Source organism: Heteronotia binoei, chromosome 10 (assembly GCF_032191835.1).
Source record: "Heteronotia binoei isolate CCM8104 ecotype False Entrance Well chromosome 10, APGP_CSIRO_Hbin_v1, whole genome shotgun sequence".
Classification (NCBI taxonomy): Eukaryota; Metazoa; Chordata; class Lepidosauria; order Squamata; family Gekkonidae; genus Heteronotia; species Heteronotia binoei.
Window position 1 is genome coordinate 5,686,120 of NC_083232.1, and position 24,624 is coordinate 5,710,743.

General features: G+C 48.4%; 1 protein-coding gene across 1 annotated transcript in view; it reads left to right on the top strand.

The window, feature by feature from the left end:
• Positions 1 to 24,624, top strand: part of ALS2CL (ALS2 C-terminal like) — an 86,827-nt gene that overhangs the window by 54,644 nt on the left and 7,559 nt on the right. Inside the window, exons 15-24 of the mRNA XM_060248088.1 lie at positions 2,107 to 2,184; positions 4,003 to 4,130; positions 4,608 to 4,781; positions 5,562 to 5,652; positions 7,935 to 8,092; positions 10,972 to 11,034; positions 15,940 to 16,113; positions 18,467 to 18,509; positions 21,577 to 21,638; positions 23,632 to 23,781. Of these exons, the coding sequence (XP_060104071.1) occupies positions 2,107 to 2,184; positions 4,003 to 4,130; positions 4,608 to 4,781; positions 5,562 to 5,652; positions 7,935 to 8,092; positions 10,972 to 11,034; positions 15,940 to 16,113; positions 18,467 to 18,509; positions 21,577 to 21,638; positions 23,632 to 23,781 (1,121 nt within the window). The remainder of the gene's footprint in view (positions 1 to 2,106; positions 2,185 to 4,002; positions 4,131 to 4,607; positions 4,782 to 5,561; positions 5,653 to 7,934; positions 8,093 to 10,971; positions 11,035 to 15,939; positions 16,114 to 18,466; positions 18,510 to 21,576; positions 21,639 to 23,631; positions 23,782 to 24,624) is intronic.

The window sequence follows — 24,624 nt, forward strand, 5'->3', positions numbered from 1 at the left end:
ACATGAGAGAGGTTGACAGATGATGCATGGGATGGAGAAAGTAGAGAAATAAGTCCTTTTCTCCCTTTCTCACAATATGAGAACTCGTGGGCATTCAATGAAATTGCTGAGCAGTCAGGTTAAAATGGATAAAAGGAAGTCCTTCTTCACCCAAAGGGTGATTAACACGTGGAATTCACTGCCACAGGAGGTGGTGGCGGCTGCAAGCATAGCCAGCTTCAAGAGGGGATTGGATAAAAATATGGAGCAGAGGTCCATCAGTGGCTATTAGCCACAGTGTGTGTGTGTGTGTGTGTGTGTATGTATATGTATATGTGTGTGTGTGTGTGTGTATATATATATATATATATATATATATATATATATATATATATATATATATATATATATATATATTGCCACTGTGTCACACAGAGTGTTGGACTGGATGGGCCACTGGCCTGATCCAACATGGCTTCTCTTATGTTCTTATGTTAACATAGCACAGTTACAACAATGATGGATCCAGGCTCTGATTCAGCATAAAGCAGCTTCATGTATTCATGTGTCAGTGATCAAAATCTGCAGAAGAGTGGAATAAGTCACACGGAATGGGTGGGATTTCATTACTCACCCCATTTCCTTCGATTTGGTCTCCTCCATGCACATTTTCAGTTGTTCTACCTGCACGTGTGTGAGATAGTGCCCTTAATGTAACAACCTGTCTGTGCTGAGTGTCATGCCTGCCCCAGACCCAGCCCTTGCTAACCCAGAGCAGGAGCCACCTGAGACTGATCAGGCCACACCGGGCCCTAGTGCATCACCTCCTGAATCCCCGCCACCTGTGAGCCGGCTCCGTGAAAGGAGACGGCAGGAGTTCAAAGACAGACGGAAAGAAGCACGCATGCGTGGGAGGAGAGATCTAAGCCCGGAGTACTAACGAGTTAACAAGCCAGCACAGTATATCTGTAGTCCTGGCCTTAGGGCAAACTGTGCTGGCAACGAACGATCCTCCTCGGACGTGACCACGCCCTGCACCCTCTTGCCTGCTGAGAGAACCCGTTTGCTCCTGACCCGGCTTGAATCTTGGACTTGGAACTGGACTCTGCTTTTGCTCTGTGGACTGGCTTAGGTACTTTGAATATATTCGGCTTGCTTCCTCTGGCTTTTGACCCACTGTATTCCTGTGACGACGCGCCCTGCTTCTCCCTTCGGCTGGACTGATTTATGGTAGGGACTAATTAGGACTGCTAGATAACGCTTGTGCTGCTCCTTGAAAGCACCGTAGCCGGCTGCCAGCGTCCTGGCCGATTGCCAGGGCAACAGCAGCCGCCCGTCTCTACCTGAAGGTCCGGGTCGTGACACTGAGAAGCAAAACATAAGAACCACCACAATGGATCAGACCGATCAAGTCCAACATTCTGTTCACACAGTGGCCACCCAGCTGGTCTAGGATATCCACAAGCGGGAAGACTGCAATGTTTGCCTCCTGCCTGGACTCCCCATCAATTGTTCTATCGAGGCATAACAGCCTCTGGCAAGAACATAAGAGAAGCCATGTTGGATCAGGCCAATGGCCCATCCAGTCCAACACTCTGTGTCACATAAGAACATAAGAGAAGCCCTGTTGAATCAGGCCAATGGCCCATCCAGTCCAACACTCTGTGTCACATAAGAACATAAGAGAAGCCCTGTTGGATCAGGCCAGTGGCCCATCCAGTCCAATACTCTGTGTCACATAAGAACATAAGAGAAGCCATGTTGGATCAGGCCAATGGCCCATCCAGTCCAACACTCTATATCACACAGTGGTCAAAATATACACACACACACTGTGGCTAATAGCCACTGATTGACCTCTGCTCCATATTTTTATCCAATCCCCTCTTGAAGCTGGCTATGCTTGTAGCCGCCGCCACCTCCTGTGGCAGTGAATTCCACAGGTTAATCACCCTTTGGGTGAAGAAGGACTTCCTTTTATCGGTTTTAACCTGACTGCTCAGCAATTTCATTGGTACTGAAGGAAGCTGATATCTGTCATGATCGTAGGAACACAAGACCAGAATTTACTGGGTTTCAAAGCAGAAAAGTTCTGAGTTTTTGCCGCTTTCCATCTGTGATCCGTAGGGCTCTGGGACTCTTCTGCTGGAAGACGACTCTGTCTACGAGGGGAACTTCACACCGGATTTAACTTTTGTCGGAAAGGTGAGGTCGGGGAGCATGCGTTGGCTCGCGTTGAGAATTAGACAGGGTGGATCAAGCGGTGGAAGTTTCTTTGTTCGCATGCCTGCCCTTCCGTCACACAAATCAAACCACCAATGGCTCAATCCGAGTTAAAAGAAGAATTCAAAAAGGCCGGTAAAAACTAAAGCAGAAAACAGCAGCCATGGGGTGGGTGGTGATGGAGGAAACCACCATCAGCTGACTTATGGGGACCTTTTAGAGTTTTGAGGCAAGAGAACATCAGGGGTGGTTTGCCATTGCCTGCCTCCATATCATAATCCTAGTATTCCTTGGAGGTTTCCCATCCAAACACTGCTTAGCTTCGGAGATCTGACTCACCTGGGTGATCCAGGTCAGAAGTCATTGGGAAGTGAAGACTAACTGGGGGGAACGAGATCGCCACCTGGCCCCTAAAATTCAAAGGACTGAGAGGTGAGCAGATAAGAGGGAGAAGGGCCACTACTAAGAAAGGTTTCCCCACCCCCAGCCCACAATTTTTCACTGGAGTTGTAGGGCAGCGAGATTCGTGGGCAAATCGGCAATGCGGCCAGTGGTCCAAAGTAGGATCTGTTCGTATCCAAGTCACACTGGTAGAAATGTATGTCATGGATTGATGTTGGCATGTGTGTGTGTTGCATCAGCTGACTGTGGGAAAAGAAGAAGAAGATATTGGATTTATATCCCGCCCTCCACTCCGAAGAGTCTCAGAGCGGCTCACAATCTCCTTTCCCTTCCTCCCCCACAACAGACACCCTATGAGGTAGATGAAGATATTGGATTTATATCCCGCCCTCCACTCCGAAGAGTCTCAGAGCGGCTCACAATCTCCTTTCCCTTCCTCCCCCACAACAGACACCCTGTGAGGTAGATGAAGATATTGGATTTATATCCAGCCCTCCACTCCGAAGAGTCTCAGAGCGGCTCACAATCTCCTTTACCTTCCCCCCTCACAACAGACACCCTATGAGGTAGATGAAGATATTGGATTTATATCCCGCCCTCCACTCCGAAGAGTCTCAGAGCGGCTCACAATCTCCTTTCCCTTCCTCCCCCACAACAGACACCCTGTGAGGTAGATGAAGATATTGGATTTATATCCCGCCCTCCACTCCAAAGAGTCTCAGAGTGGCTCACAATCTCCTTTCCCTTCCTCCCCCACAACAGACACCCTGTGAGGTGGGTGGGGCTGGAGAGGGCTCTCACAGCAGCTGCCCTTTCAAGGACAACCTCTGCCAGAGCTATGGCTGACCCAAGGCCATGCTAGCAGGTGCAAGTGGAAGAGTGGGGAATCAAACCCGGTTCTCCCAGATAAGAGTCCGCACACTTAACCACTACACCAAACTGGCTCTCCAGAATTCAGAAAAAACAGAATTTGGGAGATAGAAGAGGGGGAAGGCTTTTAAATGGAGGCTAGATGGCCTTCTGACAGCAATGCTGATTCTGTAAATTCTGGCAGATCGTGGGAAGGAGGGCAGGAAGGGCTGCATCAGCGCTTAGTTCTCATGGCCCTTTCTTACACATCCAGGGAGATGCTGATGGCCACTTTGGGGTCAGGAAACAATATTTCTCCAGGCCAGTTCGACTAGGAATCCTGGAGGGGTTGTTGCCATCTTCTGGGCATGGAGCTCTCAGTCCTGTGTGTGTGTGTGTGCGTATGTGTGTGGGGGGGTATTTGTGAATTTCCTGCACTGTGCAGGGGGATGGACTAGATGACCCTGGAGGTCCCTTTCAACGATACGCTTCTGCCCTCTGAAACTGATCTGGACACAGTCTTCCCAATGCCTCTGGGGCTTGTTTTAGGGGAAACTGACCTTCCCGAATGGCTTCACCCTGGAAGGGACCTTCAGCAACAAATCCAGCCAAGGCCTGCGGACCCAAGGGATCCTGGACACCTCTGGAGAACAACCGGATCAACACATGACCAAGCTGTAAGTGGAAGGAGGAAGGATGAGACCCCTCGACTTTAGAGGCTTGCTCGGCTGCCGTTGCTTTCCAGTGTAGGCCGGGGAGCAGGCTTGTGTTAGTCTGGCTGCAGCCCTCACCTTCCAACTGTGTTCTGCATTTCTGGTGTAATGGTTGAGGAAGGTCATGCGTCAGTGTACCTGAAGGAGTGCGCACGCGCTCAAAAGCGTATACCTGGGATTAAAGTTTGTTGGTCTTTAAAGGCGTTCCCAGACTCAGATTTTGTACCATCGATAACTGACGGTGTCAACTTTCCATCTGCCCCTAATTGCATGTATGAATGGGATCCCTGGGGTGGTATAGCTTGTATGGATGGGGTCCATTAGATACGTGTAGCTTGTTTGCACATGTCGGTTGCTCCTGGGCTCTGCGGTCCTCAAGGAACGGACCAGGCGGATGTGATCCTAGAAGGCCCATCTGAAGGCTGTTCTCTTCCCATCCAGCCAGCTGGGCCAGAAGGAATTCCCTGTGGAGAGGAGATGGGAAGCCCTCTTCAGCCAGTTCCTGGCGTTCCTCCGTTCCGGATGTCGAGGAGAAACAGAGGAGGCTTTCATGGGTTTCCACGTCCAGACGAGCAAAGAGCTGAGGAAGTCTCAGGAGTACCTGTTTTGCGAAAGGTGACAAGGGGAATGGGGCCCTGAGAAGAACATAATCTTTCATTGCGGTTGTAGGGCAGCGAGATTCGTGGGCAAATTGGTAATGTGGCCAGTGGTCCAAAGTGGGATCTGTTAGTATCCAATTCACACTGGTAGAAATGTATGTTATGGATTGATGTTTGTATGTGTGTATGAAATGCAGACAACCCTGGGTGGACCTCCTGGTGGCCCCTGGGTTTAGGCCTCCTTGTGACACAGAATGTTGGACTGGATGGGCCATTGGCCTGATCCAACATGGCTTCTCTTATGCTCTTGTGTTCCCTATATTCTTGGTGCTTGTGGGGCCACAGTGGAAGAGTTTCTAGGGTTCTGAGCCCACTGGTGGACCTCCTGGTGGCCCCTGGGTTTAGGCCCCCTTGTGACACATAGTGTTGGACTGGATGGACCATTGGCCTGATCCAACATGGCTTCTCTTATGTTCTTATGTGGCACAGAGTGTTGGACTGGCATTGGCCTGATCCAACATGGCTTTTCTTATGCTCTTATGTTCCCTGTATTCTTAGTGCTTGCAGGGCCACAGTGGGAGGGTTTCTGGGGTTCTGGCCCCACTGGTGGACCTCCTGATGGCACCTGTGTTTTGGCCACTGTGTGACACAGAGAGCTGGACTGGATGGGCCATTGGCCTGATCCAATATAAGATCATAACAGATTCTGCAGGAATCAAAATGAACGATCCAACAGCCATATATACAGAGACGTGTAAACCCAGAATCCTGAACCTTTCTATCTCTGACCTTCTAGAGAAAATGAAGATGTTCCAGTAAGGGTGCATGTCCTTGGAGAACTAATTGTCCACCAGGAGCAGGGGACCTTACAAAGCTATTTGGAACAGGTAAGTCACCTGTGAGTTCTGATCCCCTGGGAGAACTCAACGGAAGCAAAGCTTGTTGCTTTGGGGCTTCTATATTGTCTTGCAAGCTCCAAGATTCTATGACATTTCACCTATTTCACAACTCATTTGCATATGCAACACATCCCTGACATCACCGGAAGGTGTACTGAATTATAGCATCTCAGCATCTACCTTAAAAATGCTTCTTGAATTATAATTGTCATCATAAAACTTTACTCCCACGATCATACCTTTTTCAATTACTTTCTCCTATGTGGTCACAGTGACACGAGGAAGATTTCTGTCTGTCTGCTTGATACGTTTCGGCTATTTTTTTTCCATTTTTGGTGGGGGAAAATATTAGAAAGTTAGTCAAATCTTGGAGTTCAGCCAAATTAAGAACATAAGAGAAGCCATGTTGGATCAGGCCAATGGCCCATCCAGTCCAACAGTCTGTGTCACATAAGAACAGAAGAGAAGCCCTGTTGGATCAAGCCAGTGGTCCATCCAATCCAACACTCTGTGCCACATAAGAACATAAGAGAAGCCATGTTGGATCAGGCCAATGGCCCATCCAGTCCAACACTCTGTGTCACACAGTGGCCTATATATATATACACACATACACACACACACACACACACACTCTGTGGCTAATAGCCACTGATGGATCTCTGCTCCATATTTTTATCCAATCCCCTCTTGAAGCTGGCTATGCTTGAGGCCGCCACCACCTCCTGTGGCAGTGAATTCCACATGTTAATCACCCTTTGGGTGAAGAAGGACTTCCTTTTATCCATTTTAACCTGACTGCTCAGCAATTTCATTGAATGCCCACGAGTTCTTGCATTGTGAGAAAGGGAGAAAAGGACTTCTCTCTCTACCCTCCCCGTCCCATGCATCATCTTGTAAAACTCTATCATGTCACCCCGCAGTCGACGTTTCTCCAAGCTAAAAAGCCCCAAGCGTTTTAACCTTTCTTCATAGGGAAAGTGTTCCAAACCTTTAATCATTCTAGTTGCCACAGGGGGTAACTATTCTCACAGGGGGTTTGAACAATGGAGCCCGGAAGCAAGTTACTTCTGTCCTGTAGTTTTTATTAGTTGGAAGGGAGGAAGCTGAAGAGGCTTGATAGAGGCTTGAAAGATGGACTCTCCTGAAGACAAACAAGATCCTTCCCTGCTTTTAACATGCCAATAAAGCATAAAGCTTTGGGGCACTGGAGTGTGGCTGTCTTCCTGTCATCATACAGGGCAGCCAGTCTCCAGGTGGCGCCCCCAGATCTCCTTCAATTACAACTGATCTCCAGACAACAGAGATCAGTTTCCTTGGAGAAAATGGCTGCTTTAGAGGGTGGACTCTATGGCATTGTACCCTACTGAGTTTCTTCCCCTTTCCAAACCCTGCTCTCCCTAGGCCCCACCTCCAAAATCTCCAGGAATTTCAAAACCCAGAGTTGGCAACCTTGAAGGAACAGGCCCTTTTCACTCCCATCCTCTTCAGCACACATGTAACTTCAGTAGTTTTGCCTTCACTAGTTTTGCCTTCATATGGAGTTTTTCACATAGAGTTTTGCCGTCTCTAGTTTTGCCTTCACATGGAGTTTTTCACATGGAGTTTTTTGCCTTCACTAGTTTTGCCTTCACATGGAGTTTTTCACATGGAGTTTTGCCCTCACTAGTTTTGCCTTCACATGGAGTTTTTCACAAGGAGTTTTGCCTTCTCTAGTTTTGCCTTCACATGGAATTTTGCCTTCACTAGTTTTGCCTTCACATGGAGTTTTGCCTTCTCTAGTTTTGCCTTCACATGGAGTTTTTCACATGAAGTTTTGCCTTCACTAGTTTTGCCTTCACATGGAGTTTTGCCCTCACTAGTTTTGCCTTCACATGGAGTATTTCACATGGAGTTTTGCCTTCTCTAGTTTTGCCTTCACATGGAGTTTTTCACATGGAGTTTTGCCTTCTCTAGTTTTGCCTTCATATGGAGTTTTTCACATGGAGTTTTGCCTTCACATGGAGTTTTGCCTTCATATGGAGTTTTTCACATGGAGTTTTGCCTTCACATGGAGTTTTGCCTTCACTAGTTTTGCCTTCACATGGAGTTTTTCACATGGAGTTTTGCCCTCACTAGTTTTGCCTTCACATGGAGTTTTGCCTTCTCTAGTTTTGCCTTCACATGGAGTTTTGCCTTCTCTAGTTTTGCCTTCTCTAGTTTTGCCTTCTCTAGTTTTGCCTTCTCTAGTTTTGCCTTCACATGGAGTTTCTCATTCCTGTACCTTTCAGGCTTTCCAGAATTCTCTGCACCCCTTAGGAAAGCTGCTGAAGATGCTGACTTTGGTCTTCCAGGCCACCTACTCGACAATTGGAGCTAACAAGCACCTGCTGACCATGGCTCAAGAGGAGGTCAAGCATTATGCCATGAAAATATGGGAATTCTACCAGTACGTCTTGGGCGTGGCCGTGCCTTCTGATCTTTTTGTTTCATTAGAAGCAAGGGGTCAGATTGACTTGCCTCTGACCTTTGGCAAAGCTTACCTTGTGCCAGATTGCCAGTATCTTTTTTTGGGATACGTGGAAGGAAATTGACAATTCCAGATATGCAGATATATGAGCACAGAACAGGGCTCACTGGGAGTGGGGGGGGGGGTGGTGGAAACTCTGCATTTCCTGCATTGTGCTAGGGGTTGGACTAGATGACTTTTGGGGGTCCTTCTAGCTTTGTGTTTTAAATTGCATGTGCTCACACAAGGACATAAGAGAAGCCATGTTGGAGCAGGCCATCCAGTCCAACACCCTGTGTCACATCGTGGCCAAAACTCAGGTCCACCAGCATCGTTTATTGGGTCATGTAAATATAAGGAGGGTGGCTCAGTGGTAGAACATCTGCTTGGTAAGCAGAAGGTCCCAGGTTCAATCCCTGGCGTCTCCAACTAAAAGGGTCCAGGCAAGTAGGTGTGAAAAACCTCAGCATGAGATGCTGGAGAGCTGCTGCCAGTCTGAGTAGACAATACTGACTTTAGGGAGGGATGGTGGCTCAGTGGTAGAGCAGCTGCTTGGTAAGCAGAAGGTCCCAGGTTCAATCCCCGGCATCTCCAACTAAAAAGGGTCCAGGCAAATAGGCATGAAAACCTCAGCTTGAGACCCTGGAGAGCAGCTGCCAGTCTGAGTAGACAAGACTGACTTTGATGGACTAAATAGGGTCTGATTCAGTATAGGAAAGGAAAGGTCCCCTTTGCAAGCACCAGTCATTTCTGACTTTGGGGTGACGTTGCTTTCACAACGTTTTCACGGCAGACTTTTTTACGGGGTGGTTTGCCATTGCCTTCCCCAGTCTTTTATACTTCCCCCCCCCAGCAAGCTGGGGACTCATTTTACCGACCTCGGAAGGATGGAAGGCTGAGTCAACCTTGGGCCGGCTACCTGAACCCAGCTTCTGTCGGGATTGAACTCAGGTCATGAGCAGAGCTTAGGACTGCAGTACTGCAGCTTTACCGCTCTGCGCCACGGGGCCGCTGATTCAGTATAAGGCAGCTTCATATGTTCATAAATGTTCATATTGGTGTATATCAGTGTTGTTGGGGGTATCAAGATACAAAGTAAGTATGATACCAGCAAAAAAGAGCCAGAATCCAGTAGCTCTTTTGCAGGCTAACAAAATTTGTGGCAGGGCATGAGCTCTTGTGAGTCTCATTTCACTCCTTCAGAACCAGCTAGATTGTGAGTCCATCTATCCTATATATTGTAAAGCGGAGTGAATTCAGGTGCTGAATGACAATAGCAGTTAAATGGCAATAGTAGGCATGATTAGATAAGGTGTGATATGCGGACATGGAAAAAGCAGCATTGATAATGAGGAAAGGAAAGGTCCCCTGTGCAAGCACCAGTCATTTCCGACTCTGGGGGTGACATTGCTTTCACCAGTTTGGTGTGGAGAGCCAGTTTGGTGTAGTGGTTATGTGTGCGGACTCTTATCTGGGAGAACTGGATTTGATTCCCCACTCCTCCACTTGCACCTGCTAGCATGGCCTTGGGTCAGCCATAGCTCTGGCAGAGGTTGTCCTTGAAAGGGCAGCTGCTATTTGAGCCCTCTCCAGCCCCACCCACCTCACAGGGTGTCTGTTGTGGGGGAGGAAGGTAAAGGAGATTGTGAGCCGCTCTGAGACTCTTCGGAGTGGAGGGCGGGATATAAATCCAATATCTTCTTCTTCTTCTTTCATGTTTTCACGGCAGACTTTTTTACGGGGTGCTTTGCCATTGCCTTCCCCAGTCATCTACCCTTTCCCCCCAGCAAGCTGGGGACTCATTTTACCAACCTCGGAAGGTTAGAAGGCTGAGTCAACCTTGAGCAGGCTACCTGAACCAGCTTTTTTTGGAACAGTGAAGATAAAGAGTCTAGCTGTCATCTCCCTTAGGCTTCCACCCAAGGCTTTTGGCTTGCAAGGCCAGACTTTCAGTTCTCCACATTTTAATCTGGCCACTTGGTCTTGAGTCCTATCCCTGCTTCTGCAGGCTTCCTTCTCCCCAAGGTGCCCTGGGAAATGTAGTTTTGGAAAGAACCTCTGGCTCTCTGGCAGAGAATTCTCACAACATGCACACCCTGTAGCTGCTCTGAGCCTCACAGACGCCACAGCAATTAAATGATTATAAATCCTGCAATGGACCAAGGTCTGGTATTAATCTGATTATGAGTTCTATTTTAAGAGTCGCTTTGGGGATTCTTTCAGGCCACGTTTTGCAAGCTTCTTCAGTTTGCACAGAGCTTTGTTTATAATAAGAGCCCCGTGGCGCAGAGTGGTAGAGCTGCAGTACTGCAGTCGGAGCCCTCTGCTCACGTCCTGAGTTCGATCCCAGTGGAAGCTGGTTCAGGTAGCTGGCTCCAGGTTGATTTAGCCTTCCATCCTTCCGAGGATGGAAGGCTGAATCAACCGAGGGAAACTGTAAAAGACTGGGGAAGGCAATGGCAAACCACCCTGTAAAACGTCTGCCATGAAAACGTTGTGAAAGCAATGTCACCCCAAAGTCGGAAATGACTGGTGCTTGAACAGGGGACCTTGCTTATAATAATGTAAGAACAAATTTGTGCTTTTGCCCTCTTTGGGAGGCATGAAACAAAAACTTTTTATTATCCATAAACCGCAATCCTAAAGACTCTTTCTGAGAGTAGACCCCCCCCCCCGAATGGAATGGGACTTACTTTAGAGTAGACCTGCTTAGGATTGCATTCCTCACCTTTGGGAAGGGGCAGGAAAAGTGATGGATATTCGGTGAGTTTACAGTGCTTTTAAGATTGAAACTGTTGCTTTCCTTTTGCGCTCCCCAGGGGCTTGCTGCGTCTTGCCTTGGAGCGCAAAGGTGGGCCGTGCTCTGACAGCTTGGAGAACAGGTAGGACTTTGGACCTGATATTTGATTCTGTTTGCGCTCTTGGGTCTGTCTCCAGCCATTCCTCCTGCCACCTGAAGAAATGCCAGTCCTTCATTCGCAGGAGATAACCCTGTTCTGCCCATTTCATGCTGGAAAATAGGGCTTTTACTGTTAGGAAATTATTTATTTATTTTTATTTATTTATTATTTTATTTGTTCAATTTATATCCCACCCTACCCCACCAAAGCGGGCTCAGGGCGGCTTACAACACAGAATGCTAACAGTAAATCAGTTTAAAATACATTAATGATTATACAATAAAATACATAAAATATATAAAACACACATCAATATACTATGCTACCTCTTCCTTAAGTCGGTTCTTCAAGTATTCCAGTGTTCAAATATTCTGATGTTCATAAGTTTAAATATTCAGGCATCCCGGTATCGGTCAGTTTTACAGGCCCTGCGGAACTGTTCAAGATTCCACAGGGCCCTCACCTCCTCCGGGACCTGGTTCCATCAACAGGGAGCTGCAATCGAAAAGGCCCTGTCTCTGGTCGCTTTCAGACGGGCCTCCTTTGGCCCAGGGATTATAAGGAGGTTCTGAGCCCCCGATCTCAGCACTCTCTGGGGAACATGTGGGGAAAGACGGTCCCTAAGGTAGGCAGGTCCCAGGCCATAATTCAGGAGTCTAGGAAACTTTCCTAGGATGCCTGTGGCCATCCCACCTAGCTTGACAAAGGGGCGTGGAGTTGAAACCAGTGTTCCTTCTAAGCTGAGAGCGTGAGCTAGCTCACATTTTTTAAGCCTGTGGCTTCCACATTTTGGTCTTAGCTCAGGAAAAATGCTACCAGAGCAAAGTAATTTAGGCAGTAACTCACAGTTTTATTGCCATAAGCTCACAACTTTATGCCAGTAGCTCACAAAGTAGAATTTTTGCTCACAAGACTCCACAGCTTAGAGGGAACAGTGGTGGAAACTGGCAGGAACCCCGTAATTTGAGAGAGAGAGAGAGAGAGTCTATTCCAAAGATCTGTGATTTATTAAGAGAAAACCATACTGCACAAATTTCCAAGCAAGAAGCAATTTCAGCATTCATCTTACAGAAGGGAAAAGACAAACCAATGCTTATCAACAAACAGTGCACTTATTATCTCTTTAGGAATATCAAAGATTTCAGGTTTTCACGGCTGGCATCATCATTAGGGTTTGTAGAATCTTTCGGGCTCAAGTGCCGTGTTCTACTGGAGAAAGTTTTTCTTCCAGACGTTTCGTTCTCAGCTGCGGAGAACATCCTCAGTGGTGTTGCAGCCGGAGCAGGCGCTCTGACCTTCTTGGCTGCTGTGCATTGAGTGAGGCCAGGGCTGCTGGAGAGCTGCTATTTCTAGGCTGGAGGGGGTGTGGTGAGAGGGCAATTGGTTTGTGAATGTACCCATTGTTTGGTGGGGCTTCCTGGAAGGGTGGTGATAAGGAAACTGGCTGTGGAATGTGACCATTGTTCTGTGTTGATTGCTGGGAGGGTTGGATGGGGTGTGAAGATAAGGAAGATGGTTGTTGATTGTGCTGATTTAGGAATACATTCTGACTGGTCTGGCAAGACCTAGCCACACTGCTGATGGGCCCCTTAGCATCTCAAACATTGGCGTTAAATACCTTTAGAATCCAGATTAGCTGTCAGTCAAGAAACTGGATGGTTCTAATGACACCAGACCTTTCCCTTTTCTGACCAGAAGACTTTGACCAGAGTCATTGTATTACTGGGTCAAAAACACCCTCCCTGTCAAAGGAAGAGCTTGGAGCCACGGGATCTCATATCTAGATGTTTTGGCTTTGAGACTGGAACTTAGCAATGTCAGCAGTTTTTTTAGAGCAGAGGGCAAGGTGCCTTGTCAGGCTCAAAGGCCCTTACAGAGAGGCCTAAGTGAATTCAGGCTGCTGTACAGAACTGCCTCATCTTGCTTGCAAATCCACATTTATGAGCGATCTTGATCGCGGGATTGAATTATGACTTTGAGAAATCAAAGTAGGGCCTCCACCTATGGGCTTTTCCTGGATAGCCCAGGCTAGTCAGATCTTAGAAGCTAAGTAGAACCAGCCCTGGATTGTCCCTCAGTGGGAAACCACCAGGGAAGTCCTGGGTTTGAGTGTGGAGGCAGGCAATGGCAAACCACCTCCCTGTGTCTTTTTCCTTGCTCTGTCCAGTCCAACACTCTGTGTCACACAGAGGCCAAAACCCAAGGACCATCAGGAGGTCCACCAGTGCCCCCCCTCCGCCAAACACCAAGAAGACAGATCATCACTGCAGCAGACATAAGAACCTAAGAGTAGCCATGTTGGATCAGGCCAATGGCCCATTCAGTCCAACACTGTGTCACACAGTGGCCCAAACCCAGGTGCCCTCAGGAGGTCCACCAGCAGGGCTAGGATTCCAGAAGCCCTCCCATTGTTGCTCCCCCACCAAGCACCAAGAAGTTCATCACTGCCCCAGATATAAGAACCTAAGAGTACCAATGTTGGATCAGGCCAATGACCCACCCAGTTAAAAGCTCTGTATCACACAGGGGCTCAAACCCAGGTGCCATCAGGAGGTCCACCAGTAGAGCCAGAACTCCAGAAGCCCTTCCACTGTTACCCCTCCCCGCCAAGCACCAAGAAGACAGACTGCTGCAGTCATAAGAACATATAACATTAGGAAGAACTTCCTGATCGTTAGAGCGATTCCTCAGTGGAACAGGCTTTCTCGGGAGGTGGTGGGCTCTCATCCTTGGATGTTTTTAAACAGAGGTTAGATGACCATCTGACAGCAATGAAAACCCTGTGAATTTAGGGGGAAGTGTTTGTGAGTTTCCTGCATTGTGCAGGGGGTTGGAATAGATGACCTAGAGATCCCTTCCAACTCTGTGATTTTATGCTAAGAGAAGCCATGTTGGATCAGGCCAGTGGCCCATCCAGTCCAACACTCTGTGTCACATAAGAACATTAGAGAAGCCCTGTTGGATCAGGCCAGTGGCCCATCCAGTCCAACACTCTGTGTCACACAGTGGCCAAAAAACCCAGCTGCCATCAGGAGGTCCACCAGTGGGGCCAGAACTCCAGAAGACCTCTCACTGTCCCCCCACCCCTTACCCCCACCAAGCACCAAGAAGACAGATCATCACTGCCGCAGACATAAGAACATAAGAGAAGCCATGTTGGATCAGGCCAATGGCCCATCCAGTCCAACATACCAGCAGGGCCAGGATTCCAGAAGTCCTCTCACTGTTGCTCCTCCACCAAGCACCAAGAAGTTCATCACTACCCCAGACATAAGAACCTAAGAGTAGCCATGTTGGATCAGGCCAATGGCCCATTCAGTCCAACACTGTGTCACACAGTGGCCCAAACCCAGGTGCCCTCAGGAGGTCCACCAGCAGGGCCAGATTTCCAGAAGCCCTCTCACTGTTGCTCTCCCACCAAGCACCAAGATGTTCATCACTGCCCCAGACATAAGAACTTAAGAGAAGCCATGTTGGATCAGGCCAATGGCCCCTCCAGTCCAACACTCTGTGTCACATAAAAACTTAAGAGAAGCCATGTTGGATCAGGCCAAGGGCCCATCCAGTCCAATATTTTGTGTCACACAGTGGCCAAAACTCAGGTGCCATCAGGAGGTCCACCAGCAGGACCAGAACTCCAGAAGCCCTCCCACTGTTGCCTCCCCCACCAAGCATCAAGAAGACAGAGAACATAAGAGAAGCCATGTTGGATCAGGCCAGTGGCCCATCCAGTCCAACACTCTGTGTCACACAGTGGCCCAAACCCAGGTGCCATCAGGAGGTCCACCAGCAGGGCCAGAACTTTAGAAGCCCTCCCATTGTTGCTCCGCCAGCCAGGTTGTGGAGCTTTTTCAGCTTAACTGCCTTTGTAATAGCAATGGAACAGAAGGATAGATGAAAAACAAGGGAACCGTGTTCAGAATGCTGAAGACAGCTTGGAGAGGGGTTACTGCTCAGGGCCTGGACACTCATTTGCCTCTAGTAAACGGCACCTTGCAGGAAGTCTTTGTGGTCAAAGAAATGTATGTTATGGGAAGTGAAGCACTTCTAAAATGGCTTTGACTCCTTAAAGGGGTGGGGAAAACCCTTCTGTCTCCACCATCTCTTGGCTGACAAAGGCAACAATTATGGGTTCAACCAGGGCTTTTCTTTTGTAGCAGGAACTCCTTTGCCTATTAGGCCACACACCCCTGATATAGCCTTTCCTCCAAGAGCTTACAGTAGGCCCTGTAAGAAGAGCCCTGTCAGCTCTTGGAGGATTGGCTGCATCAGGGAGGTGTGGCCTAATATGCAAAGGATTTCCCGCTGAGTTCTACAGGAGTTCCATACACCTCTGATGTAGCCAGTCCTCCTGGAGCTTACAGTAGGCCCTGTACTAAGAGCCCTGTCAGCTCTTGGAGGATTGGCTGCATCAGGGAGGCGTGGCCTAATATGCAAAGGATTTCCCGCTGAGTTCCATACATCCCTGATGTAGCCAGTCCTCCTGGAGCTTACAGTAGGCCCTGTACTAAGAGCCCTGTAAGGAATTCTAGCAGGACCTCCTTTGCATATTAGGCCACACCCCCCTGATGTAGCCAATCCTCCTGGAGCTTACAGTAGGCCCTGTAAGAAGAGCCCTGTAAACTCTTGGAGGATTGGCTGCATCAGGGAGGTGTGGCCTAATATGCAAAGGATTTCCCGCTGAGTTCCACAGGAGTTCCATACCCCCCTGATGTAGCCAGTCCTCCTGGAGCTTACAGTTGGCCCTGTACGAAGGGCCCTGTAAGCTCTTGAAGGAATAGCTACACAAGAGGGCTGCGGTCTAATATGCAAATGAGTTCCTGCAACAGAAAAAGCCCTGGCTGGAACTGCTTTTTGTATTAACAGATGTTCTCTCCTTTGGTTCAGTGGCTTGAATGGACCCAATGCCATCCTTCCTCTCATCCTGCCGTACTTCTATCCGGATCTTTTCATGCTGTACATGGTCTACCACGAGAAGGAGGATGACCTCTACTGCCAGGGGATTGTTGATCTGAGTCAGGAAACAGATGTGAAGCTTTTGGAGTTCCTGGATGTCCGGAAGTGAGTGTTGCTGACAACGGAGATATTTCATTGAGTGGTTTTTTCCCCCCCTTTCAAATTCTCTTGTGTTTGGAGTGTGGGCACGTTGCGAGTGTTAGCAGCCAATGCACAGTTGTGCCACTGAAATGAAATCTGCATGTCTCAACAGAAGTATAGCGTCCAGATCACGTGATGTGATGGTATCGCTTTACTCTGCTCTGGTAAGACCTCACCTGGAGTCTTGTGTTCAGTTTTGGGCACCACAATTTAAGAAGGATATAGACAAGCTGGAATGGGTCCAGAGGAGGGCGATGAAGATGGTGAGGGGTCTGGAGACCAAGTCCTATGAGGAAAGGTTGAAGGAGCTGGGGATGTTTAGCCTGGAGAGGAAGTGGCTGAGAGGTGATAGGATCACCATCTTCAAGGACTTGAAGGGCTGTCATCTAGAGGAGGGTATGGAATTATTTTCTGCGGCCCCGGAAGGTAGGACCAGAACCAATGGGTTGAAATTAAATCAAACGAGTTTCCAGCTCAACATTAGGAAGAACTTCCTCAGTAGAACAGGCTTTCTCGAGAGGTGGTGGACTCTCCTTCCTTGGAGGTTTTGAAACAGAGGCTAGATGGCCATCTGACAGCAATGGAGATCCTGTGAATTTAGGGGTGAGTGTTTGTGAGTTTCCTGCACTGTGCAGGGGGTTGGACTAGATGACCCTAGAGGTCCGTTCCAACTATGATTCTATGATGTGTCTTAAAGTCTAAACTAAAAGGGGATTAGATAGACATATGAAGAAGAAGTCTATCAATGGCAACTAGCCATGGTGACTGAGGGGAACCTCCACATTCAAAGGCACTAAGCCTCTTTTCAAAAAGAACGGAGGGTGATTGAAATGCAGAATTCGCCACCAGATGATGTAGTGATGGCCACAAGAATAAGCAGCTTTGAGGGGGATTAGACAGTGTCGCACCCCGGGCGCCCCTCCCGGTTTCCCTCAGGTACTTCGTGGGTGTTCCCCGGAGGTCTCAGAAACAGGTGGGAGCCAGGTTACTTCACCACAGGCCACGGTTCCCCTTCTGGCTGTGCAGCGGCTCCTGTCCCTCTCTCTCTGGAGGCAGCCTCAATAAGCACCAGCCAGCTTCCTCCCCGACCTCCTGCCTCCTTCCCTTTTATCCCCCCATCCCAGTCCTTCCTCCCTCCTGTGTTCCACCCCTCCCTGGCTCCACCCCCCTTCAAAGCCCCGGACGCCCGGGAGAGGCGTGCCGGGGCTGGGCTGCCGGGGCGTGCCTCGGGCATCCTGGGCCTCTGCAGCGTGCTGGGGTGTGGCGTCTCTCGCCGCCGCGGGTCAGGCGGCTCTCCTCCTCTTTGCCCGGTGCTGGGTTCGGCTTCTCCCTCCTGTTCCCAATGTCTCGCTCCAGCCACGCTCCTTGGACCCGGAGACGAGCGCGTCGGCTGTGGGGCATTGCTTGGGCTACTGTCGGGGCTCCGTTGGCCCAGGTGAGCGGCGGGGCAGCCGCGGGGGCTTGGGGAGGTGTGGGAAGCTCTCGGGGCGGCGACGGGGGGGGGGGGGGAACGGCTGGCGAGCATAGAGGGGTCCCCCTCACACAGTCCTCACCCGGGCCGGGCGGGACAGACAGATTCATGGAAAGTGGCTACTAGCCTAAAAGTATATTAATGATTGGTACATAAGATAACTTGGTATAGTCTCCTGTTGAGTTAAAAAGGTAACTATTTTCCAGGTAGATAAATCCAAGCGGGCAGCCGTGTTGATCTGAAGCAGTCGAACAAAGCAGGAATCAAGTCACACTTTTAAGACCACCCCATTTTTATTTAGAACATAAGCTTTCGTGTGCTCTCTTAAGCACACTTCATCCGACGAGGAATCGAAATAAAAATCGGTTGGTCTTAAAGGTGCCACTCGACTCCTATTTTCCAGGCGGACTTTAAGTTGTTAAGCCATTCAAAAATTATTTTCACCCTGTTTGCACAAAAATACCGCAAATTTTAATGGTTAAGTTCTATACGTCAGACATGCATACCTGTTGCTACAACAAATCCTCTGTTCTGTAACTTTCAAGGTTTAAAGGACTTGTTGTATTGTGGTTAAAGAAAGTTAAATCAAAAATGTTAATTGAAAAAGGAAAAAAAAGTGACTATTAGCCATGGTGACTAAAGGGAATCTTCGTATTCAGAAGCAGTCAACCTCCGAATTCCAGCTCCAGGGAAAGCCTTGCCCTTTGTGTCCTGTTGTTGGATGTCCAGAGGCACTGTCTCGCCATTTTGTGAAACAGGAGGACAACTGATCTGATCCAGTTTTCTTATATTTGTAACTAAACTTTTTTTTTGCGGGGGTGGTGGGGTTCCCCTTTTTGTTCACAGACACTTCTGGCCCCTCAAAGACCTTACACTAACCAAGCACCAGGTAAGAAGTGCTTCAATCTTTGACCATTTAGGATTGATTTGTGCGTTTCGTTGGAATAGTCTCGATAGAATAGCCTGTGCCGTTTCAGACTGAAGGGTGAGGGTGCTGTTTGCATGCTTCTTTATGCGTAAATTGAAACTGTCGTACGTTATGAGAACACAAGAAGCGTCACAGGAAAAGAGAACAATGCTTGGAAAAGTTGAAGGCAGCAGGAAAGCGGAAGAGCCAGCCTGAGATGGATCGACTCAATCAATAGCCCTCAGGTTGCAAGATCTGAGCAAGGCTGTTAATGAAGGCATAGAATCATAGATCTTAGGATCTTAGAATCATAGAATCCAAGAGTTGGAAGGGACCTCCAGGGTCATCTAGTCCAATCCCCTGCACAATGCAGGAAACTCCCAAACACCTCCCCCTAAATTCACAGGATCTTAGAATCCTCAAGTTGGAAGGGACCTCTAGGGTCATCTAGTCCAACCCTCTGCACAATGCAGGAAACTCACAAACACCTCCCCCTAAATTCACAGGATCTTAGAATCCAAGAGTTGGAAGGGACCTCCAGGGTCATCTAGTCCAACCCCCTGCACAATGCAGGAAACTCACAAACACCTCCCCCTAAATTCACAGGATCTTAGAATCCTCAAGTTGGAAGGGACCTCTAGGGTCATCTAGTCCAACCCCCTGCACAATGCAGGAAACTCACAAACACCTCCCCCAATATTCACAGGATCTTAGAATCCTCAAGTTGGAAGGGACCTCTAGGGTCATCTAGTCCAAACCTCTGCACAATGCAGGGAACTCACAAACACCTCCCCCTAAATTCACAGGATCTTTGAATCATAGAATCCAAGAGTTGGAAGGGACCTCCAGGGTCATCTAGTCCAATCTCCTGCACAATGCAGGAAACTCACAAACACCTCCCCCTAAAGTCACGGGATCTTAGAATCATAGAGTTGGAAGGGACCTCCAGGGTCATCTAGTCCAATCCCTCTGCACAATGCAGGAAACTCACAAACACCTCCCCCAATATTCACAGGATCTTAGAATCCTCAAGTTCGAAGGTACCTCTAGGGTCATCTAGTCCAACCCCCTGCACAATGCAGGAAACTCACAAACACCTCCCCCTACATTCACAGGATCTTAGAATCATAGAATCCAAGAGTTGGAAGGGACCTATAGGGTCATCTAGTCCAACCCTCTGCACAATGCAGGAAACTCACAAACACCTCCCCCTACATTCACAGGATCTTAGAATCATAGAATCCAAGAGTTGGAAGGGACCTATAGGGTCATCTAGTCCAACCCTCTGCACAATGCAGGAAACTCACAAACACCTCCTCCTAAATTCACAGGATCTTAGAATCATAGAGTTGGAAGGGACCTCCAGGGTCATCTAGTCCAATCCTCTGCACAATGCAGGAAACTCACAAACACCTCCCCCTAAAGTCACGAGATCTTAGAATCATAGAGTTGGAAGGGACCTCTAGGTTCATCTAGTCCAACCCCCTGCACAATGCAGGAAACTCACAAACACCTCCCCCTAAATTCACAGGATCTTAGAATCATAGAGTTGGAAGGGACCTCCAGGGTCATTTAGTCCAACCCCCTGCACAATGCATGTTTCTGAAGGACATCAATTCATAGGGTTACTGTGGGTCAGAAGTGATGTGACAGCACTTAACACACACACACACAAGGGTAAAATAACATAACGAGCTTTTAGGAAACAGGGCTACTATATCCAGGGCTTTTTTTTTGTAGCAGGAACTCCTTTGCATATTAGGCCACGCTCCCCTGATGTAGCCAATCCTCCTAGAGCTTGCAGGGCTCTTATTATAGGGCCTAATGTAAGCTCTTGGAGGATTGACTACATCAGGGGAGCGTGGCCTAATATGCAAAGGAATTCCTGCTACAAGAAAAGCCCTGGCTGTGACCATGGTTTTCTGATCAAAAATGGCCCTTCTGGGCTGTGTTAAGAGGTGTTGCCAAGTCTGAGTTGGTAAATTCCTAGAGATTTTAGGGGTGGTACCTGGGGAATATAAGGTTTTGAAAGAGGAAAGTCCTCAGTGCCATAGTATAGTATCACAGAGTACACCCTCCAAAGCAGCCGTGTTCTACAGGGAACCGATCTTTATAGACTGGTGGTAACTCCACAAGCTTTCCATTCCCCACTTGGAAGGATTCAGGTGTCGTTGCAATACTCCCTCTAAACTGTGGAGTCCTGTGAACAAAAATTCTCCTTGATGAGCTATTGGCATTAAAGTTGCAAGCTAAAGTCAAGAGCTAGTTTGGTGTAGTGGTGAAGTGTATGGACTCTTATCTGGGAGAACCAGGTTTGATTCCCCACTTCTCCACTTGCAGCTGCTGGAATGGCCTTGGGTCAGCCATAGCTATCGCAGGAGTTGTCCTTGAAAGGGCAGCTGCTGTGAGAGCCCTCTTAGCCCCACCCACTTCACAGGGTGTCTGTTGTGGGGGGAGAAGATATAGGAGATGGTAAGCTGCTCTGAGTCTCTCGGATTGGATAAAAATATGGAGCAGAGGTCCATCAGTGGCTATTAGCCACAGAGTATATTTTGGCCACTGTGTGACAAAGAGTGTTGGACTGGATGGGCCATTGGCTTGATCCAACATGGCTTCTCTTATGTTCTTATGTGACACAGAATGTTGGACTGGGTGGGCCATTGGCCTGATCCAACATGGCTTCTCTTATGTTCTTATGTGACACAGAGTGTTGGACTGGATGGGCCATTGGCCTGATCCAACATGGCTTCTCTTATGTTCTTATATAAATCTGCAGTCTTCTTCTTCTTCTATTGCATAAATTAGCCTGCTCTGAGGCCATTGTTCCGGGGTGAAGACAAAGATGTGTGAGCTGGAGGCTAAGAAACTGTGAGCCAGCTCACACTAGCTTAGCTTAGAGTGGACACTGTTCAGTTGTTGTCCTGCAGGTGCTTTTAGAGACCCAGGGGATATCTGGAGCTCCCTAACTAGAACTCTAGGAAGTTGCATGAATCTTCATGTCTCCCCAGAAGAAAGTTAACAGGGTTTTTTTCCCCCCTTCTATTTTTAGAGACGGTCCCTCGTCAAAGACCGGTGCTTCCTCTCCGCTACTGACTGTCTAAGGAATCTAATGTGAGTGTCTCGGATGTTAACTTCTTGGTTTCCCTTTGAAAGCTGAGTATGTGCTGAAAGGGTCAGATTCCCAGCATACCCCTAAAACAGACCTTCTCTAGGGTTTTTTTTTTTTTGGTCCAGAGGATGCTGGGAGGTAGCGTCATGTCATCTAAGAAGGGTACCTATCATCCCCTATGGCATATCTTCCAAAAGGATCAAAGCATTACTATGAGAATGACACTAAGGGTGAAACTATGCATCAGGGGTGGCCAAGCTGTGGTTCGGGAGCTGCTCTTTCACACATATTGTGTGGCTCTCGAAGCCCCCACCGCCCCATCGGCCAGCTTGGAGAGGGCATTTCTCTTTAAATCACTTCTCCGAGCCAAGTGAGCCAGAAGCTTGGAGAATGCATTTAAAGTTGCTTTCTTTCCACCTCTCCCTCCCCATCTATTTGCCTGCCTGCCATCCATCCATCCATGCATCCATCCATCCGTCCGTCCATCCCATCCCATCCCATCCCATCCATCCATCCATCCATCCATCCATCCATCCATCCATCCATCCATCCATCCATCCACCCACCTCTAAAACATCTGATGTTCATGTCTTGTGGCTCTCAAACATCTGATAGTTATTCTGTGTGGCTCTTATATTAAGCAGTTTTGGCCACCCCTGGTATAGATGTTGTTGGGGATCTACAACCAGGTCCCCAAATTGTGAATGCCCCCATCCCCGACATTCTCTTTGGGGAATCCGTTTCATTTTTGGTCAGTTTTTCAGTTTCACTAAAAATGTGAACACGCAGATAACTTCTATTTTCTCCCTTCTAAACAGACCCAATACGTCTAGATATTGAATCTTTCCCTTCTTGCGTGACATTAAACTTGCTGAATTTATTTTTGGACTAGAAACAGTAACAGAAGTTTTAAAAATGGTTCAGTGAAGAAATGATTGCTTTCTTAGGATTTTTTTTTTACAGTAAATATCACACCAGCAAGTAATAGCAATGTAGCCTGTCTCTTTCTGCCCACGAACCCATCTTAAGGACGAATATTTCAATACGAATAAGAAAATAGCCGTGATAATGAATCGCCTTGCCTCACTCTGCAAAATGGCTGAAATTTTGATGAGATACAACCTAAAAAAAGGAGACCTGTGTGTATGGTTGAGAGTGCGGTTGCCAGCTCCAAGCTGGGAAATCCCTGTCGATTTGGGGGGTGGAGTCTATGGAGGGCGGGGTTTGGGAAGGGAAGGCACTTCAGTGGGGTATAATACCAGTTGGGTGTAGTGGTTAAGTGTGCAGACTCTTATCTCGGAGAACCGGGTTTGATTCCCCACTCCTCCACTTGCACCTGCTGGAATGGCCTTGGGTCAGCCAGAGCTCTAATAGAGAGCCAGTTTGGTGTAGTGGTTAAGTGTGCAGACTCTTATCTCGGACAACCGAGTTTGATTCCCCACTCCTCCCCTTGCAGCTGCTGGGATGGCCTTGGTCAGCCGTAGCTCTAATAGAGAGCCAGTTTGGTGTAGTGGTTAAGTGTGTGGACTCTTATCTGGGAGAACTGGGTATGATTCCCCACTCCTCCACTTGCAGCTGCTGGAATGGCCTTGGGTCAGCCATAGCTCTGGCAGAGGTTGTCCTTGAAAGGGCAGCTGCTGTGAGAGCCCTCTCAGCCCCACCCACCTCACAGAGTGTTTGTTGTGGGGGAGGAAGGTAAAGGAGATTGTGAGCCGCTCTGAGACTCTTCGGAGTGGAGGGCGGGATATAAATCCAATATCTTCTTCATAGAGTCCACCTTCCAAAGCAGCCATTTTCTCCAGGGGAACTGATCTGTCATTTGAAGATCAGTTGAAATCCCAGATCATCTCCAAGTATCACCTGGAGGTGTGTAACCCTAATTGAGAGAAACCCCCGCCCCCCTCAAATCCCATTTTTAATCCTCCAAAATCTGAAAATTTGCATTTCTTCCTTGCTTGGGTGTGTCTCACTCCATTTATGACCTCTCCTTTGTAGCACAACCGTTGACCCCCAGGAAAAACTGGACATCCTCCAAAAGACATACAATGAGATTGCAAAAACAATATCTCGGCTGCTGGGGGAGGAGTTTAACCCATCGATGGACGATCTGCTGCCGCTCCTGATGTATGTGGTGACTCGAGCCAGGTAGGAGACTCTCTCCCTTCCCTTTGGGGAGGCATTTGAAGGATACCAGAGGGGATACAGATCCCTGCAGGTCCGCACCGTGCCTCACACCTGAAAGGAGTGGGAGTTGGGTGTTAAGAGGGCAGAAAAAGCTAGCCGTGGCTATGTGTACTCTGGTAGTAGCTGCAAATGCAAGCCGTCGATGTACATGGAAGTTTACAGAATGCAAGTGTTACGGTAAGAAAGGGGAAAAGGCGCCTTTCCTTAATGGGAAATTCCCTTAGACCAAAGATTCCCTGGAATCCTTCTGCAGGTACCAACCTGTAACTAAGGAAACTTAACTGCCCATACACGTGGCCTTCTTCGTTGCGGCCCCCCTTTTTGGAATGGTCTGTCTGAAAAGGTCAGGAAGGCTCCCCTTCTCCTGGCTTTCTGCAATTCACGCAAAACGGAATTATTCAGGAAGGCTTTTCTACACAGGCAATATGATAGCTTGGTGACAAAAGGCTTCACAAAGATACTTGGATAAATTATCGGGGACTGTGGTCTGTACGGCTGTGTACAGTTTGCTGTGGGTTGGCTCCTATTGTGTAATTTTGCATCCTTTAATGCAGGGGTGTCAAACATGCAGTTTGGGGGCTGAATCAGGCCCCTGGAGGGCTCCTATCAGGCCCCTGAGCAACTGGCTGTCATCTGCTTCCTTCTCCCTCTCTCTTGCTTCCTTCTGCATCACAGCTTGCTTTGCAAAGCTTGCTCAATTGCGCAGGAGCTACAGAACAAAACCTCTATTTCCTCCATTGGCTGAGGCTCCTCCCTTGGGGAGGAATAGCTTGCTTTGCCAGGCTCTCTCAATCGCACAGCACA